At 36.5% G+C, this 20,676-nt stretch overlaps 1 protein-coding gene across 2 annotated transcripts in view; it reads right to left on the bottom strand.

Annotated features, from left to right (window-relative positions):
- LRP12 (LDL receptor related protein 12) overlaps window positions 1-20,676 on the bottom strand; it is a 61,109-nt gene that overhangs the window by 24,201 nt on the left and 16,232 nt on the right. Inside the window, exons 2-3 of one of the 2 annotated variants that reach the window (XM_027452587.3) lie at window positions 8,787-8,843; window positions 1,553-1,688 (exon numbers count right to left, since the gene is read on the bottom strand). In XM_027452587.3, coding sequence (XP_027308388.1) covers window positions 1,553-1,688; window positions 8,787-8,843 — 193 coding nt within the window. The remainder of the gene's footprint in view (window positions 1-1,552; window positions 1,689-8,786; window positions 8,844-20,676) is intronic. The other variant, XM_038174375.2, reaches the window with a different exon arrangement.

Genomic DNA, 20,676 nt, shown 5'->3' with positions numbered 1-20,676 from the left:
ATTTTATTTAAACTAAATTTCAGCAGAACTTTAGCTAATACTACGCTTTGCCAATGACATGACTTGACATTGCAAGTCCAGCTAAATTGTTCAAAACTACTATTTAAGATAAGAGTTGCCCTCAGTTGCACTACTCTGTTACCCAATGGATATGTCATGGAAGATATTACCCAAGCTTTGACTACAGCTATATAAAGGCATGCTGCCATGGTAATGAAGTGCAAAGGGGAAATAGTCTAGGCAAAGCAGGTCAGCACAGACAACAGAGCTGTAAACCAGAAATGAAATGTGAAATGTATGCTAGGAAGATGAGTGGAAAAAAAACAAGGTGCAAGAAAAAAGAAGTTTTATTAAAAATAAATTGCATGAAAGATTTTAGAAAGCATTCTAATAGATGTGCACTTCTATCTACTCTACATCGTGTTAATGACAGTTTAACATTTAGTAGAAAGACTGTTTAAATTAAAAAAAAATTAAAGGAGTAACTGATGTAAAGGAGATACTTCCTAATGAAGAGCTTCTTCTTACTCAGTAGGTCTGTATTAGAAGTAATTTCATAATCAGGAGTATGAGCTGCCTATTAAGCAGTACCAATTTGTATCCTGATGCTAGAAAAAACCTAGATTTCTGTTGTGGCTCTAATGGAGAATGAACTGATGAGAACTTGCACAATTTTTTTTTTTTTTTTATATTACTTCTTTCCAAATGTTACAAGGTACCTGAAACTGTTGTGAGTCAGCACTTCCAAAACAACAATTGTTACCTATTGGTTTACTATTTATTCCCTGTTACTTTTAAGCATACCACAAAATTTTGTAGTAATGAAGCATTAGAGAACTGCCCATACACATTTTTGAATAAAAGATTCTTATATTTCAGAGAAATTGAAGAGGTCAAATAAATGAACATACAGAACACACTTACTCTGGTTTTAAATTCTGCACTTTTGAAAATATACTTAGGATGGGGAGGAATGGGCATGACAACACCCATCTTAGCAAGAAAATGATCAACTTTAGCTTTATAACATACCTTTTAATACTGACAGTTTCAATATGTCACAATACATGTAACAAAATATATATGAGCATTTTGATTATAGTCTTTTAAAATTAAGAAAAAAAAGCCAGAGTCACTCTCTCATTAACTTATGTAAATTTAGAACCATATTTTTAGAAGCACTCATATTTGTCCCAGCTTTACTATTCTTCGGAAAGAGTTAGCTCTTGCTTCCATAGTACTGAATGGAAATGGATGCTAATTTCAATCATTTCAATAGCTCTTACTGCTTTCAAAAGAAGTTGTGAGTTGTCATAATTTGAAAAAAATTATCTAATTTTTATCCCTATAACACAGAAGCATAGAAGGTTCAGAAAACAAATGTTACATGGCTATGTAAGAGTAACTCGAACTTAAAAGTAAAAAATGGGACAAAATGGAAATCCTACATTTACAAGGAAGATAGAGGAAATTACTACATACAAGAAACCAGTTAAAAATATCTAGTCAGTACTTCTTCAGTCCAGGCAGTTAATACAGGAACCACCATTACCTGATAGTGATGATCTCCCCTGGGTTTGCATGGATGTACCAACTACAGTTGATTCGGGCAGGATACTCAGAAGGCCACCCTGGACTTGTGATTGTCCCACTCGGTGATCGAATTTGTTCTGGAATATCTCCACAAGCTAAAAAATATGCATATAGAAAGCACACAGAAAACAATTTGATTAATTTTTAAACAGCAATAGGACAAAATCAATCATCAGCACTTATCAGGGAAAACATCACACTAAGTTAGATGAGGTAGCAATAAAAACAAATGTCTAAAGTAGCTGCTAATGGACAAAGGCCATAATATGACAGTTGGAAGATGTCCTCCAATGTTTCCAGTGCAGAAGCTTGTACTAATATCAGTTAGTATACCACAGATTATTACATTTTTTTTAAAATATTAACACATACTGATTTTTGACATCTTTATTCTGTGAAATATTCACTATTTCCTAATCTTATTTTTTAACCTTTACAAAAATTTGATTCAATGTAACTGAATGCATTTACACCTTAAACAAATGCATTGGAAAGTGAGAAATAAATTAAAGCAAAATAATCCAGTAGCTGAAATTTCCTGTCTGACAAAGACCCAGTGCCCAGCCAGCCGTAATTTAAAGGCCTTCCAGACCTTGACATGGAAGTGATCTTCACTCACGAGATTCCCAGTGCTTGGATGGCAAACAGCACTTATTGCAACATACTGTGTTTATAAACATTAAGTTAGGCTTACAGGAATTTATTTTTAACAGGGACTTGCATAACTACATTTCTGGTAATGAACTGGGAAGCTTGTATTTATAGGACGAATCCTATGCAACCGGAGTAACTGAACCATTTGTATTTTTACTTTATTATAGGAGTATCTTTCTGCAATGGCCTTAACTCAGCTGCTTGTTTCTTTCACTGGAGTGTTCTTAGTGCTGCGAATTTCATTTGAAGTAATGTTCTTATTAATGTTTTTTTCCCTCCTTAAGAGCCTTATACTAAACAGTTGTCATGTACCATATTCACAACAGTCACATAGACAGGAAGACCAGAATGCTCTCACTACAGGGCTCGAAATGATGACCCTGTTAAGTCTGAGAGGTCAGAAAACATATTCAAAATAATTGCCCACCTTTCTTTTATTTTAAACTTTCGTCATTGCTTGTCCAAAACTTGTGGGCTCTATAAGTTTACTGGGAAAACCAACAGTTACACACAGTAGTTGTTTAAACACAAACTGTTACAAATAGGGAGGCATTTTCATCATTGTCTGTTGAACAAAAACTTTAGAATGTTTAAAATTTTGGATACGTTTGATTAAAATGACAAATCAGAAACTGGCACCGTGAAAAAATACGTGTAAGAATAAATTGCACCTGTAAAGACATAATTACTAAAATTATGTTGCAATAATGTAAACAAGTCATTCCTTTTGTTTTCCTATTTTAATCCACAATCAAGGCTTGAGATAATTTTTAAAGAGTACAGGGATCTGAAATTATTGAACAACTCTAATACAAGGTAATACGAAGTTATATTCTTATATGATTGTTATCACAAATATTTTAATGTAGCATAATTAACATTTCTAAAAATAGGTTTGAAAGGATTAAAAGACAAAAACACTGTCATATGCCAATATTTTCTGCATTAGCTTGAATATATAAAGTTAGAAACACAAAACAACATTGCTTTTAAAAGTTTTTCAAACATTCCTTATTACAGCATAATTCATGCCGCACAATGAAGTATTAACATACTTCAGCCACAGAACATAGGAACCATCAAAATACCTTGGAAAGAAAAAGTCTCGAAATACAGAAAGATATAATTTTATTTTAATACTTAATTAACTACTTGCTCGAAGATTTTTTTGTTTTAGTTTCCAGAAGGCCCTATAGGTGGTGCTCGAACACCACGGTATTTTGGAACGCTGCCCTTGCACAAGCAACCTGGATACATTTTGCATCTGTTCAGACAATAAATGGAAGGACTGGAAAGAAAAACTTCACAATCGAATGTTGCAATAAAAATCAATTTTTCATCGGTATGAAACTAAAACACATGCAAAAAAAAAGTTAAAGCATGTGTACAATGTTTTGTACCAAGCTTGCAGATGTTGGCAAGCAATTCCACACACTATTTGGTTGGTACTGATACAGAGCTCAGCTTAAAATAAACTGCCTTCAGGTGAAATTTATATTATTAGAGCATTCATCTGGTTTTGGATGTTTACGCACTGACATGTTAGATTTTGCTATCAAAAACCTCTCAGGAAGCTTTTAAATTTGCCTGACAACACAGGAGAGGATAACCTCATACTAGAACATCAAAATAATCCACTCAACATATGTTCATTCAATTTTACAACGCTCACCTCCAAAGACTTCAGCACGCTATAAATATACGTATAGCATGTGTTTGCTGAATAGAAACCTCCAAACACAGCTATCAACTGTAAATTACTATGCAATTAGTTTTGCAACTTGCTACGCTGGCACAGCGCTGACAGCTACCATGTCTCAGTCCAGTCCCTGCAGTAGTACAAGCAGAAACTTTTACTTGTTACACAAGCTTGGAAGAAATTCCACCGGGAAAGCCTGTACAACCAAGCTGGTGTTTTCAAAGCACCCTGAAAAGTTCTAGTTTTCCTAATATTCAAGCTTTTGTCCCCCTGCACCCACTTTTTTTTTTTTTCAGTACCAGCTGTCTCCCTACACTTTCTGTATTTTCACTTAAGATGGCTTCTCCTCTCTTTCCACCAAAGCTACCACTAAGAGCTGAGGGCAAAACATGACCATTTCCAGCCTTGTCTAATTTTGGAAGAGAAGCAGAGCAAGGATGGCATGAGGAAGCAAGGATGAACACAGGCACTAAAACACAGGGTGAGATGAACAATATTCGGAGACAGAGAAGTCAAACTGAAAAGTGTGCATACGACAAAGTGGGGGTCCAAGAAATAAAATGAAATGGACTTGAAAAGGGAATTGCAGCTACCTGAACTGAAGATTCAGGTAAGCTCAATGGCTCAATGTACCTCCATATCTGATACACATTCATGCACTAAAATCTCTTTCTTACAATGAAGGAGACATCAGAAATCTCCCATTTGCTTGAAAACTTCATAGAAGTCATATATATGTGTGTGTATATATATATAAACACATATATACATATATATGCATGTGTGTGTGCATATTTATATACATGTATGTTAAGGTAGAAGCTGCACTTCAGAAGTGCTGTCATCTTGAGAGCGTAATTTCTCAGGAAGATTTAAAATCAAATACAACCTTCTGAAATAAAACAGTTGTAAAGGGCATCTACTTTATAAAGATAATATCAAGCCTTTTAAATCAATTGCTAAGCCTTTTAAATCAATTCCTAAGCCTCTGCTTAACTAGGATGTTTCTTCTAAATCTTTTGACAAAAATATAAATTAACATATATTTTATTAATCTGTTTGTAGCTATGAAGAACGTGAAGAACATCAAGAAGGCCAGGGACTCAAAACAACAATTCAGGTGATATCGCATAAGGCTAGACGTTTTTCCCTAAATTGTGGAGATTTTGCACTTCTAATTTCCATTGCTAGCAGCCTCAAGTATTTAAAGATTACAGGCAAACAGACCAGCTTTTAAAGCATTTAAAATACATAACAAAACAACAATATGAACATTAGAGTCAGGAAAAAAGGAGATGAAGATCTAACCAGGACAGAAGTACAAAACAAACTGAGAAGGCTCAGAGGATGCACAGCAATTTAAGCCCAGGATGTTTCTAAATCTCCCCATGCTGGTGGCTACAAGGCTTTGGGTGAGACTGACTCCCTTCTGTACAACACGTTTCTACGTGGGTGTTACCTCTGCCTACGTTCCTCTCAATTCCCCTGACACCACTGCATTCATTTGTACAAGTCTCCTACCTGTTTTACATTCTTTCCTTTGTCAGCCTTTATTTTATTAACAAAATATTTGTGATTTTGTTTGTTACTTTTCCCACCTCTGTTCAGCAGATTGCAGTAATTTACTTAGGACTGAAGACGCTTCACAAACCAGAGTGCAAAATAATGGTCAAAAATACTGCTGAGAGGATAAGCTCTGCACGTGGTTTTCTGGTGTATGTATGTGGATTTTCTTGTAGAGGTTTTTATTATTATTATTATTATTTATTTTTATACGTGTTTTACAAAAGGTTTCCTTATTCCCTTCTTCCAGAAATGTGTTCACCACCCTGGGTTACAGAACACAGAATATACCTATAAACCACCTACGGGATGTTGACTGGTAAACAAAAGAGAGCCAATGAAAACTTTATGGTACACAACTCAAATTTCAAGTTATAACAAGAAAATAATTAAGAAAGTTATCCAAAAATTCTGTAGCCAACAGAGGTAAAGTACCTGTAGCAACAGTGAACAACATGTCAAAGAAAAAAGTCACTTCAGAAAAGCAGGGAGAGGGAGATTAGGGATTTATCTTCACAGTAATGCCAGGAGATTAGTTGAAAAGATAAAAGAATTAGCTTTCAATGTGAACCACAAGATGATAAGGCATGCATTATATTGGACATGGTAAGGACATGAATGCAGCTGGATAAATGATCTGAAGGTGTTTAAAACAGCTTAGAGTAAAAAGAGAATAATGTTATGATAAAGTCTAAACCATGAATAGGGAGGATAATTATTGCATTTGTAACTCTCAGGAGCCACTGAAAGTCTTATTTGGAGAACTACAGGGGAAGCAGGCATAGGAATCCTTGCCTCCAGGTCACGCTGAAAAACCTCTAATTTAAAATGCCCTTTGCTCTGCAACACAGGGACACAATAGATAAAAAGGAATCGTTATGAATTTACTTTATTTTATTATTGTCGTGAACAAGTTTTTTCTCCAGTACAGAAAGTCTTTCAAACGTAGGTGGGGGAATATAATTTTGCACTTGTGAAAATTATGGTGCCACATACCACAAAGACAGACCTGAAAACATTTTTCAAATTTTCAGATTTTAAAGGCATTAACACTTGTTCAGTAGTGACAGCTTATACACAAGAGACAGCATTCCATTACTGCTGTTGGTAGAAAAAGTGTGCTCATATATTAGAGGTTTACCTGTAACTTGGCAGATATAATATACAGCAGAAGCATAAATACCAAAGAAAACAGAAGTCTCTGCTATTAAAACATAATTTAGTGAGGTAGGTCATGTAGCTTTACAGCAGCAGCACAACAGGAAATCTACCATCAAGACGATCATTTCATTTAAAATTCCTTCCCAGCAGCAACTGTCCAAGAAAACCTCCTGCTTGGTTTCAAAACCAAGTTAGTTGGAATTAGAAAGATCAAAGGCCAGCTGTCTTTGGTTCTATTTTACAGAAACTCTTTGTTTAAAATTGTTTTGCTAAATGTAAAGCTGCTCAGGTATGCTTGATGAAATATAAAATCTCCAAGTCCAAACACATTTGGGAAACCCAAATTGTTTCAAAGGAACCCAACAATTATGCAAGTACAGCCTCACCTTTTATACCTAGACTACGGACTTACATTTTCAGATGTATATACATGTGACCACAAGGGAAATGCCACTGTGTCTGCCTGCATGCTTGCTTTGTATGTTCACTAACAGAATCCCCCAGCTATCTCAAAATTCTCCAGGGTAATTTTTTTTCATTTTACTCTTAAAATTTGTATCTTAACGTATGAGATATTTTTATACATCCCTAGATAAAAAGCCGTTTTTCAGAACCCAGTACTGCCCAAACTATTTTTATTTTTTTTTAATATGTTTTATTTTAAAGGGAAGCCCTTGCTGGATCTTTCTTCCAAGGACCTAAAGGTCTCTCTAGCAGCTGTTGTTATCTTGCATAGAAAGTACGTTGTGTTCTCCTCTTCTTGGCACAGCCTGTTTGTGCCTGCTGGCCAAAGGACTGAAAGCAGAGTCAAAAATTCCATTCACCTCTTGCCCAGCAGATGCTTTTCTGCCTGTATTGTGACTAGTGACAGGTCTGTTGCAGTAAATCTAAGTGTGAAATGTTGTTAAAACCTATGCAGCTTTCAGTATATCTCATACAATCAATTTCAGCAACAATTGCTCCTAGAGCAGCAAGTACCCGTGCTGTTATTTGTGTGTCATAAACGTACTATATATGATTCTTGGTGCACTATTACTGTTGAAAAACATCAACATTCTTGACGATGCAGCACAAGAATGGATAGCAAAGATCCTCTCTAATTAGCCTCTTAATAGTGTTTGCGTAGCAAGCCATGGAAGGGGGAAGAAGGTTGTACACTTAACAGACACCATCCACTGAATTATATTCATCTAAAAATTTAACTGCATACACAAACAGCAAAATATGCAACCTGTTGTCATTAAATGAGTTTGCATTTTGACTTTTATTTTAGAACAGTGTCAAAATTACTTTGATTTACAAGGATTAGTGGCAGCTTCCCTATGTAAAGAATCAGGCTTATACTCTTCTATCCACTGAAGGAAGGTGGTCATCTCCTTAGTTGCACATATTCTGAATATCTGCATCACTTAAGTGTAAAATACGACCAATAGGTCAGCTGACACTGAGGACCAAAAAATGTACACTGGGACCACCTAATGCCTTAACAGCCATACAGACACATCACTAATACAGGTCCCACCTGTAGCTGCTGCCCAGAAGAGGCCCAAAACTGGCTTAAAGGAAAAGAATGAAGCAACCTTTGAACAACGTTTGCTGCTATTATGCCCTGTACTCTCCCGGCATCTCATCAGTTTCTCAGTTTCATGAGTTCTAAGATTTTTTTCTTCTATTAAAGAAAATGTGCAGTCAAGTGTACAGTAGTTTCAGTTACTGCTTCAATCTAATCAGGTGAAACGCATAACTCCTGGATTTATATTATTTGATAGAAGCAGTGTCCAAAATTACATTTCAATAAATTTCATTTCACAAAAACTTTACTGTGGAAAGAAAATATCAATTCAACTTAAACCAACTTTTCTCTTAGTTCAATGTTTGTATGGAAAAATAATTAAGCAGTCCACTTAGAAAGGCATAATCTGTTCATGAGCATGCAGGTATCAATTTTATCTTATGAGAATTTTTCCATGTTCCAGTTGCTTCATTCCTTATTACATGCTGCAAAAGGCAGTAATAATTTTTATAGCCAAATATCTCTTCATAAGATACCAGGTGGCTTTCAATATTTACTATTTAAGTCATGCATGAAATTTAAACATTACAAAAAATGACTTACCCGTTGACACTCCTGAAATATGCACATTTTCAGAATGTTCTGCAAGAGCACCATTTCCTAAAATTAAACATAATGAATAAGCTAATTTCCAAGATAAAATTTGTAAAAATTCTTCAGATACCCTTTTACAGAACAGAAAGAACAAAACCGAAGTTATTTTAATTAATATTAAACATTACAGGGCCTAGGTTCATTTTATGATAAAAGTTAAGAGGAAAAAACAGAGGAAAAAGTTATTACACAACAAAAATAAAAACAAGCATCACTAATGTCTTAGGAACAATTACACATATTAGAAAGTTAAGAAAAGAAAGAAATTATAGGAGCAGAGTTTTGAGAAACTTCAGACATTTTAAATGGCAGCTTTTATGCTACTTTTCCACCATCTTCCTCTCAAGAAAGGTTTATTCCAATGCACCTTCCCCATCCCTTCCTGGAGAGAAGTAAATGCTATGCAAATAAAGCCAACCATAGGAAGATATGCGTCCAATTTGTCCTGCCTGTGGCCCATACCCCTTCACAGAAAGATGTTTCAGATACAGCCAAGAACTAACTACCGTCACAAAATCCCCATCAGCGTTCTTTAAAACTGTACTTGCAAAGATGACCAACAGCAAAACCCATGTACTCATCAGGAGTTAGAGACAACATTTGTTCCCCCAAATCTCATACTACTACATCCTTCTGCAAAGAATCTGCTAAAGCAAATACATTTACTGACAGGTGGTAGCCAGATTACAAGATGTGACAGATCAAGTTCTATTTGTGCATTTTTCTCCCATTCTCCTCTTTTATTCTGCATCTTTTCTTTTAACCTTTATTATTTTTTTAATCTTCCAGGTATTTCAGGAGAAGAGCAGCTTTCATACATAGGCTGTTTTGAACACAGCCTGTGAATCTAAAAGTTTAAATACATAACTAAGCAACTTTTAACACCATGCCATAGTCCCGAAGTTTTGTTCTATTGTAGATGTTTTCCATCACGCTTGTTTTCAAACATGCAGAATCAGCTGTTCTACCAGCAGTGAAATGTATGTGTGATAACTTGGGGGTAACAAGAACCAGAAACACATGAAGAAAACTTTAGTTTCTCTTATATCAAACTTAAAGATTGTTAGAGTTGACTTTGAACATACACATTTATGTAAGACTCTCAAAGCTCCTCAGCTGCAGTTGTTATAAATAAATTGCTTCTGAAATTACTCCTGTGGTTGACAGCAAACACACACAGTTTTTACTTCCCAAAGACACAATACAATTAGAAGACTGATGATCAAACTTGGTAGAAAAATACCAAGTCTCCTTTTTCTTCCTTTTTCAGCCCAAATCCCTGGGTTTTTCAAAGTGATGGTTTGTTTTTTTTTTTTCCCCCCGGTATTTTTACATACTAATTTCACTACAGATATTTGCATACCAAATTTTTTTTGGTCTCAATTAAAAGAAGTCAACATTGTAAAATTCCCCTCTATGTTCAAAAGGAAGAAGTACTTTAGAACAAACAAACAAAAAAAACCCAAAACCTCAAATACTGTATTAGCGAGCAACTATTTTCCAATAAATTTTTTTTCAAAACTAAAATACACCTCTAAGTTTTAGAAAGCTGTTCTCCAAATACTTTCTCCCTTTTGTATATAAATTAACGTGCCAAGGAATGTTTCTCACTCTGACATCATGTCTTCATAATACTTAGCTCTAAACTTACAAAATAAACACCAGCTTTGGTATACAGTAATTTTACTTGTAGCTGATTCCATAGAAGCATACTTCTGATCTTTTTTTTTCCTATTATATCAATTAACATTAAGAAAAATATTGCCCTTATCTCAAGACCTTTAGTTTTAAGTTAAAAACCTCTTATATTTCAAGTTACAGCAATTATTCAGCAGTTCTGTATTTGCAAAAAGGACTTACTAATACATACAAAATGGATATACAAAAGATCCTGAGAAAAAATAAACTATCTATCAGTAATAACCAGAAGCATATTAAAATGGGAACTCACACCCAAATCCTGTGCACATTCACTTAGAATTGGAAGAATAACAAAAGCAACTTATGTCAATATGCAAAATGGAGCACTTCAATATTTTCCTTTGAAATATGCTTTATGATAAAACAGCATAACTTGACAGTGATGTCACATTTATTTTCGAGCTAGCTGCAGTGATTAGTCAGAAGCAATAATGTGTGATGATAAATTCAACTCCGATCCAAGCCCTGTAATACTGAAAGTTCTTTTTTCATTCCCAATAATCTTTCATGAAATGAAAGATGAACCTTAGAAACTTCCCAAATTATTATTTCCTTCCTCTTTTATTGGAAACTGTCATTGAAATACTGTGTGGAGATACCCTTACTAACTGCTGGCAACTCTGTAACATTTTTAGGCAATGACCCTTCTAAGATCTCAACAATTATGTCCCAGTTCCATATAGACTGAGTGCACTAGAATATTGATATATCAGATAATAGAGCAGTAATTTTCACTAAGATATGGTAACATAATTATCTTTGAAAATCCTTTTAGTCTATTTAATACAGCAGAGTTCGAGCATATAAAAGTCTTCTTGTCGCCAATAAGCTTTTGTATTTCTTGATGTTTTAAAGAAATATTCAGTCTCTCTTCATTCCCATTTGAGCTTGAAGATTGAAATTGAAGCAGCTGCTATTAACAAAACTTGATAAAAGTTTGTCCACACCAGCTACAAGAGCTGGTGAAAGATGTGTGACAGGCTCAGTGCTGGAAGAAAGACACAAAGAAGCTCAGGCACTAGTTCAGTCTGCTTGCAAGAAATCAAGTTGCTTTTCAAAACCTGACATTTTTCATCACTTTTTTGTCTGTTGTTGATTCCTTAAAAAAAAAAAAAAAAACACTTGTGTAATCTGTACTTTTTTTCTTTTAATAAATATGATGAATGGACAAGAGCTTTTTAATGCCATTGCAGTGCTGTTAAACAAATGCAAGACAAATTTAGTCCTTCACATTAAGATATGGGCAGCAACCACGTTTAAGTTAAAAAAAAAAAAACAAACAAATTAACAAGGCTCAAGATTAAACAGAAGCACCCCACATGGTTTTTAATTTTCCTTTGTTTGCTTGATTTTAAATCAAAATAAAATCTTTGCAGGGTATGAGATGTGTTAAACCACAAGTAAAAGGCTGAACAAATGCACAGAAAGCACTTCCAAGGGCTTTCTAGACAAGTGCACACGTGCTTGTTGTTATCACTGCTGATGATAGCTCTAAAGATCCCTTGACTGCAATCAAAAATCAGCCAGTTAGTTATTAAATGAGTTAAGACTGTTTACAGGGTATGTTTACAGAATGGAAAAGGTTTCGATTTCAGAGGTGAATTTCTGTCTCAACTAACTAAAAATCCCTTACATGTCCACAGTATGGTTATGGCCTAAGTATGAATCGACTACAGATTCTCATGGACTCCTCCTGAAAATCCTATTTCATTTTCAAAGCACAAAACCCCATCCCTGTGACCTCAGTTTCTCTCTATCCCACTCCAATGCCCTGAGCTGAGATGCTGCCTTGTCTTCCCAACAGGCAGAAACACAACAAGGAGCTCCAACACAGGAATTAATTCCTTCTGATTTCTCTCACACTTGACTGGCCACAGAAAGCAGGCAAGACAACACTAGGTTTACCTGCGCTTTTTTCAGCCCTTGGGGCATCTCTCCCCTGTTGGTCTATATGAAACCATGCTGCATGGGTCCTCTCCACCACCCACAACCCCAAAAAAATCCATGTCACTTCCTAAAAACCTGGTCAAAGAACCACGAGCCCTTTGCTCCGATATGGAGTCTGGAGAGGAAAGTAAAACTAGATGGACGATAACAAGCCAGCCTTGGACAGTATTTGACTCATTAGTGTCACCTGAATTTCATCAGAGACAGGGAAGTAAATATAGGCTGGAGGGTGGGGCTGGGAATTTATCCAACCAAACTGCAGAGGACAACGAAGGGGAAAAACTTTGAAAAAAGCAATGCTTTAACACCTGAAAAGCATGCTATGGTTGGAAAAAAAAATAGCTACAGGGTTCCATATATTTGATAGCCACACAATAGATGCGGTGCTCAGATTACACGGAGCCTATCCATAATGCAGCAGCCTTCATCTTACAAGGTCAGACCCCTACGAGCCTCCTGCCTGATGGCATGCTTGGTACATCTCTCTCAAAATGGAAATATCAGGTTCAAATGGTTGACTGCAGATAATTTCACAGCATAAAACGAAGCCTGCAGTACTGAAATGAACTTCTCTAAGTTTTACTCTAATGCCTGCAGTTTTCAAGGAGAGCCAAACAGCCCCAGCCCCCAGTAACAACCACCTTCTTTAGTCAAAACTTTCAGATTAAACAAGAGAAGCTTCTGCATTCTAGATAAACAAACTCACAAGCTTCAGACAAAGAGTATCAAGTTTATTTTTTATCAAGTTACTGCCCTACTTGAGATAGCAAATAATCACTCTTAATTTAAAACCCTGTCTTAATTTGACTAAAACTACTAATACGAATGCACACAATTGATAAGTGTTGTAGAAGTGCACCCTAAAAACCTGCTGTGTGTGAATTTGTCCACTGTGGTTGTAAAACTTAATTCTAAAAACTCAGTTTGGAACAGGAACATGGATCTTGGGACTGAATTAAATCCCAACTGTGTTCTAGAGAGAAATTACCTTGAATGTTGAAATGAAAAACAGGGAAAAAAAATCCATAGTGGAAACAACCACACTGAAGTTACCTTTGCTGTTTCTGTTAAACCAGGTAGTTGCTGTCCACAAAAAACATCATGCAATCATATCTGTCTTGGCACTGAATTCTCCTAGGTCAAGATTAAGCCACTTCCATTTGCTTTTACAGCCTTATTACAACCCCTATAATTAGAATTGCATAAAATGAGGAACTGCAGTAACCACATGGCTATGGAGAGAGAGCCTTTTCTAAACCACCTGAAGTTAAAGAACTACGTGGTGTATAATGAGTGCTACACAAGCAGGCTGGACCGAGGTATTTCTCTTGCACTACAATTACCAGGGACAACATACCATATCCGCTTCCTGTAGGTCAGGTGCTTCCAAATACCCTTCATTATGGTATGCGTTCAACTTGCTTTAACTTAGACAGTACATGATTAAACTTCCTTTCTTCATCCTGCTTGCAGAATTCCTGTCCTGTCCTGTATCTTAGGAAGAATAAACTCGGCCTGGTTATCCTGACTTTCCAGAGGAGGTTACCTTGCACCAACCTTCACCAAATTTTACATCTAACTGGCAAAGCATGGACAATGCCAACAAAATATGCAACTTACAATACGCTTCCATAAACAAATTGTTGGTGCCTTACACTAAAAAGCCCTGTAGCAAGGGTCCTATAACTCCCTGGTCCAAAAATGGCAATATCCTTCCAGATCTGGTTCTGGGAGCTGGAAACAGCCACGATGTCTTTGTATTATTCCAGCATGCTTCTTCAGAGCATGAGCACTTTCTGCAAGCACCCTGTGTGCTAATCACAGGCAGCTGCCATCCCACTCCCCACTTCCTGCCAGTACCTAAGCAGGGTTTTGCAGAACTAAGCTCTGGCAGAAAATGCTGACGGCGGGCTGAACCAGAGCACTGCTGCTCTGCTGAGCCTTTGGGAGAGCAGTGCAAAGGCCACCTGCCTGGCTCACACAACCAGGAGCAGAGCTATGGTTAAGTGGGATGAAGTGAGATGTTGTGTCTCACAGCAGAGCATGGGGGAGACCAGCAGAAAAGCCTACTACTACTCTCCTCCAGATAAAACATTTGTTCCGTATGTCACCAAACCCACAATATTCGATTATTTATATATCCATATATGTCACATGCAGTTAATACACAGAAATTAGAGGCAGGATCCTCCTCAATCTTTTGGCTTACTTTTTACAATCCCTTATCTCCTGAGCACTCTGCACTTATTTCTTAAGCTAGTGTACATTTAGAATTAACGCACGAGGTGCCGGGATTTAATCCTGTAACAACAGCAAAGAGCTCCATATCCACAGGCATATGGCCGTACTGCTGCCAAACTCTCCTGTGATTCTGGAGGAGTAGCACACGGTGAATTGAGATTATGCAATTGAGAAAACATTTTCTGTAATCTAAAATGAATGTGAGGATATAAAAGGGACTGAAGATGTTATATTTCACCCTTTAAAATCTATAATTGTCTCAGAATATTCTGATTTCCCTTGTTCTTTTTCTTCTGTCTATGCAAAACATGTTCTCTTACCACTGTAAAACTGTGTGAGAAATTCAAAATTTGTCTGCCGAAGAAGACAGGAACAGAGCTACATCTGAAACTTCAACACCATAAGGAACTGAAAGCTGAACAAATAGAGAGAGGAAAAAAGTACACTCTAAGCATTCGAAACTTACCCTCCCAGAACAGTTCATGAAATAAACAATATTATTGCTACAGGGAATGCTTCAAATTAAGGTGCGGCTGAGCTCAGAGTACACAGTCCACTGAAGCCCGGCAGCGTTCATCGTGTCCCTACGTTCATAACAAGGCGAAGCAGCAGTGTCATTCCCACATTCCTACAGAAGCCAGTCACCACCTGCACAGGTGACACCACCGTACTATTTCCTGCCTTGTGATGACCGAGCTTGCAACCACAGCATCCTTCTCATTAGGGGTGGAATGATGTTGGGGCACTGATACATATTTGGATTAACTGCTCAAGGTCAGATTAGTGATCCCCAGTCACTTCCTATCCTCATGTCTTTGCTACTGCTCTTTACATAGTGCTTTGCATCTCTTAAGTTTTTGTCACGTACCCAGCTGCAGCTTACTTCCTTGAAAAAAGGGCATTTCTGCACAAGTTTATATGTTTAATGACAAAAGACAATTAAAAAAGCATCAAGAGAAACGACAAGACCTACTTTTAGGCATTAACTGATTAATAATCTCCAGTTTATCTGAATAATTTTTGCAAGAGTTATTGATTTTATTATTTTTTAATGAACAATTTGGTGTTAATTAGTCATGTGCAGTTCTTTAACATATTTCCTTAGGGATAAGTACTGGATTCATAGGAATTTCAGCTGGTCGTTTGTAAAATGCCATTAAACTGTGCAGTAAGATGTTAATTAGCCTTCCAGGTAAGGGAAGGATTAAACAACCCTTTGTTTTAATACAAAATTACACATGTAATATGACAGAAGCATTAAGACAAAGCCTTAGTGCTGCACAGACATCAGCTGAAATCTTCTACTAAAAGCAAGCTGAGCAGGGTGACAAGATTTATTCCATATGCCTGTAACAGAAGAACATCTGCTACAAAGAAGATACAGTAAATATATCCAAAATTTCAAACAGTGCAAGTGAATGTTCTTCTGAAATGAGAAAGTGTTGTATACTCCAATAGTATAATTAATTTCTTTAATTAAGGAAAGAATAAAAATGACTAGCAGATGAAACTATATTGAAATAGTGTCTTATTTAAATGTATTTATGACACAAAAGCACAAAATAAGCACATAAAAATTTCACTGTAAAAACAAAAGATAAAGCACCACATTTGTTTACAATAATGCTGCTATTTTATGATGTATCTTTTTTATTTTAGGCTACGATGCTGCTTATTTAAAAAACTAAGACAAGAACTGGATAATCAATTCTGCAATGGAGTTGCTGTATGTAGGATTTTGATTTTATTTTTACTTTTCAACAGCATCTGCTATCTGGATTCCTTTTAGAGGACACTAACCTGGACGACACACTCCTACTGGTTATGGGTCTCTGGGCCATACTTTCCAAAGAAAGCCCTTCAGAAATGTGTATGATGTGTACATCAAATCTTCAGTATAGCTCGTTTTGCTCCACAAATCTGCTCCTGTGAGGTCAAAGGACTTGTGAATGCAGTCACCCTTCAAACTACCCAACACCAGAAGCGTGCTCTTTGCTCACAGCAGCTTCAGCTCTGTCAGTGAGGCTCCATCTCAAAGCCACGCATCATCTTCAGATTCTCCATGGTCTTCCAGTATGAACAGCACAAGCTCTTTTTTGGACTCATTAAACACAGCACACACTCCTGACTAATATTACACCAGCTGTGAATGCTGTCGCAAGACTCAAAATAAAATAAAGCATTTATAGAATTCCATATAAACCATAGTAAGAGATCTGTAATCCTTTACCACTATTACCTTTTGTTGCCAGCCAGATGATGCTGCAGCATCCAAATACAGCCCCCAGCACCACTGGGCTGCATCAAGGAACCATCTGGAAGATGCTGCAGTCTACAAAGCGAGCTCACACGTTCCTACTCTAAAGGTAAGGCCTCTCTGCCACTTTCTACTCTTCCTTCTTTCTTCTACTGGAAGCCACAGCTCTCTGCTGCTGCCAATCAAAGATACAAAGCAAGCAGCAGTTCTGCACTTGGCTGTTTTAATGCAGCACAAGCCTAATCTCCGGGTGTACCAGCAGGAGAGACTTGCACAAGAGGCAGAACAGGAAACACTGTTGAAAGAGATCTCTGCACACCAAATTACCAAGATAACCCGAGGTTCCTTTATACCAGGCCCCAAAAGAGAAGCTAGAGTAGTAACTATAGCAACTCCAATTTAATGCCGCAGGTGGAAAAAAAAAATACCATTTGGTACTTTTTACATAATATTATGTACAAAAGCACCTGTGAATTCCACAATACATTTTTAATTGAGTACACACAATTAAAACACACAACTTTAAGCCAAGTTGTTTTAGTTATTAATTTAAGAGGACATTTGTATTCAAGTTTCAGCAAAAACAATTAAAACTCATCAGCTGTAGTTAGAAAAGGTGGGGACAGAAGAGGGGCAGATTTTTTATTTGTATTTTTATTTAATTCTCACTCAAAAATGCCACAAACTATTTATAGTCAGCTCTAATATACTTGGCAGCAAGTAGTGGAAATTGGAAATCTAGCAGAGACGCTGGCTCAGCTTCAGCAAGATTCCTGATTTTAAGCACATAAGTAGTTCTACTCACGTCAAACCCCACACTTCTGCTCAGCCAGGTACGAAGTTGGATACTTGACTGACACCACAGCCTGTGAGTTTTACTTGCCCTCGGGTGGTAATCTAGGGCAACATTTTGCATTAGCCAAATGGGGAGTTGGAATAAAAAAAAAAAAAAAAAAGGAACTCTAAAAACAATTTAACACTTCAAACAGTGAATTTACAGCTAAATCTCAAGTAATTTTTTTTTTTTTAAAAAAGGTAGGAAATCAGAGGAGAAGGGGATAAAACAGAAACTAGGGGGAAAAAAAGAGAACATAATGCCTACCCATCCTTAACTAAATTATCTCCTTGATAAGGTTTTAGAACAGGCTTCAGCACCTACTCTTAACTGATTAGGCCCTATTATGAATGCAAATTAGCAATTTACCCTCTTATTCAAAAACATGCCACTGCCTTATTACTTACAAACCTTGAAAAAGCCAGAGTCTCTCTGCTATTTAAAAAAGCTATGCTTAAAAATAATAAAGCTCAATTATTTTAACAAAGGGCTGTTCAGAGCCTTTGTACATGTGCAATTGCAGTAACTATTCTTTCCTTCTGAAATCCCATTTCAGAAACTAAAAGTATTTCTCATTTGAGAAGTGCTAGACTAGGGGAAAAATTTGATGTGTGGGCTGCATAGTGCTTATATAGTAGGGGGAAAAAGCATTTCAGTTTTGATTCATACTCTCCACATGCTTCATACTTTTATCTACTACAGTTTCTTTATATTGTTGCAGCAGTAAAATACCTGGTTCTGCTTTTGCTCCATGTAGGTTTAGATTGATTTCCCTTCTTAATTCCTTGCAACAATAGGAACACATGGTAGTAGGCAACCATCTATACATACAGCTGGTATATTATATATAAAAATAAATCTAAAAACCATCTACAGTCAACCAGAAGATTTCGGAGCTCTGTCAGACATTAGATGTTAAAAGCAGAGCTTCGGGTCATATATTCTTAAGATATAATACAGCTGGATACCCTGTCTTTTTTCAATGTCTTGATTCTGTTCTGTCTTGAAAAAGTACTAACAGAAGAAATGAAATCATTATTCATAAACTAATACAGAAACCATCATAAATCTAATGTAAGCTTGCAGAAATGAAAACATTATCTGCCATTACCCCAAGAATCCCTACCAGGAACCCTCAAAACATCTAAGCTTCTGGTTACAGATGACAGCATGACTCAGATTTACAACTGATTTTTTCCAAAAAATACTTCAGTAGTGTAGGAGTACGTTCTACTGGGGGAAGGAGGGGGGCGAAGAGAATCACGAGGATTATTAAAGAAAAGGAAAACACTGCTTCAATGCTATTTCTTTATTAGGGGCCTACATCACATGTGACCGATAGCTCAAAACAAAAGAGAAAAAGGAAAATACTGGAAACTAGTCATGTTCACTAAAAACAAACAAAAAAACACAATTAATTGCCTCAAAATCCAGAAAACATTAAACCTGTTGGTTTCATACAATAAAGCCAATTGAAATAATTATTTTAAAGCCTTTACGCAACAGATGGGCTAAGATATTACAATTCAGGCAGAAATCAAGAAGGAAATATCATACATTTGACAGGCACAAAAGTAGAGGATTGATAAACCTGACTTCTGAGTTAGCTGGGGTCCTAGTGAACGAACATCAGCCTGAGCAAACATGGGAATGCCAGAGTTAAACAGTAGATTCCCACTCAGCTTTAACTCTGGCTTTACGAAGGTAAAAACAATAAATACAAATTAACTGAAAAACAACCCACCCTCATTCACTATAATGACATAACTGAACTGAATGCAAGCTCTTTACTGGAAAGGATAGTGAAGCAACATTGTATTTACATGCACAAACATCCAATAGAAAAAACACAGAAGCACAGCAGTTCATTGCATCTATGAAAAATATTCTCATTTGAAAGATAAAACTGTTTTCTTTTCTTCCCTTCCTGCTACTTATTACTAGAAATAAACCTTTGACTTAGATAACCTTTAATACTCCTTCATGTGTTTGATTTTCTTTCTGATAGAATTATAAAGCACTGCAAAGTTCCCAAGATTGTTTTCTTTAATTTACAAAAAAAAAAAAAAGTTCACAGAAACCACAGACCTTGCAAATACTGTGCAGACTTGTTTATGCAAAGTCTGCCAAAGGGAGTTTTTAGACCCCTAGCACCTATTCAGACTGAAACTGAGCTTACACAAAATGTCACGCAGTCTGCCCAGCTATCTTCCAATACACAGGACAGAACCTCTGTCCCTTATTAATGCTTCACTGAAACTATTGGAGTGTAGAAGTAACCCTGCATAGCGTAGCTCAGCACACCCCTGTTCACACGAACTGCAACATGGTAAAAAGCACAGGCAAAGCAGGGAAAAACCCCGCAGGGAACACACTTCTTGCTTGTGCCTCCAACCCCTGTAGAACAAGGCTTTTTGTTAATTTTGTGCAAACACCCACATGCAAAATTCATGCATTACATATTATGAATAATTTGATCTGCTCTAGTTATAGCAGATAGAAATGGAGATGTCACTGAGTTTCGAGGGAACTACAACACGTAGACATTTCTATTCTCACTAATAAGAAGACATTCAATCCACGCAGTTGCTCCTCTACAGTTGTCAGCTTCAAAATCTCAATCGCTATGACAGAAAAGGCTATTAAATAGCTACAATAATTTTCCAGACTTGCCTAAACTATGCTGTTTATTAAATATCCTCAGGAGTTAGGAAGAGCTGAATTTGCTGCAGGTTGCCAGTCATAACATGCTGCATTCCTCAAAACTCACCGTGAATTCCTTCTATTCAAAAAGAAGACATTAGTTAGATCGTTTAGTTAGACAGATTGCCTACAATACATGAAATTCATTTTCTTAA

This window comes from Anas platyrhynchos, chromosome 2, assembly GCF_047663525.1.
Source record: "Anas platyrhynchos isolate ZD024472 breed Pekin duck chromosome 2, IASCAAS_PekinDuck_T2T, whole genome shotgun sequence".
Lineage (NCBI taxonomy): Eukaryota > Metazoa > Chordata > Aves > Anseriformes > Anatidae > Anas > Anas platyrhynchos.
Note: the sequence above shows the minus strand (reverse complement) of the source record. Positions and strands in the feature narration are given on the sequence as shown.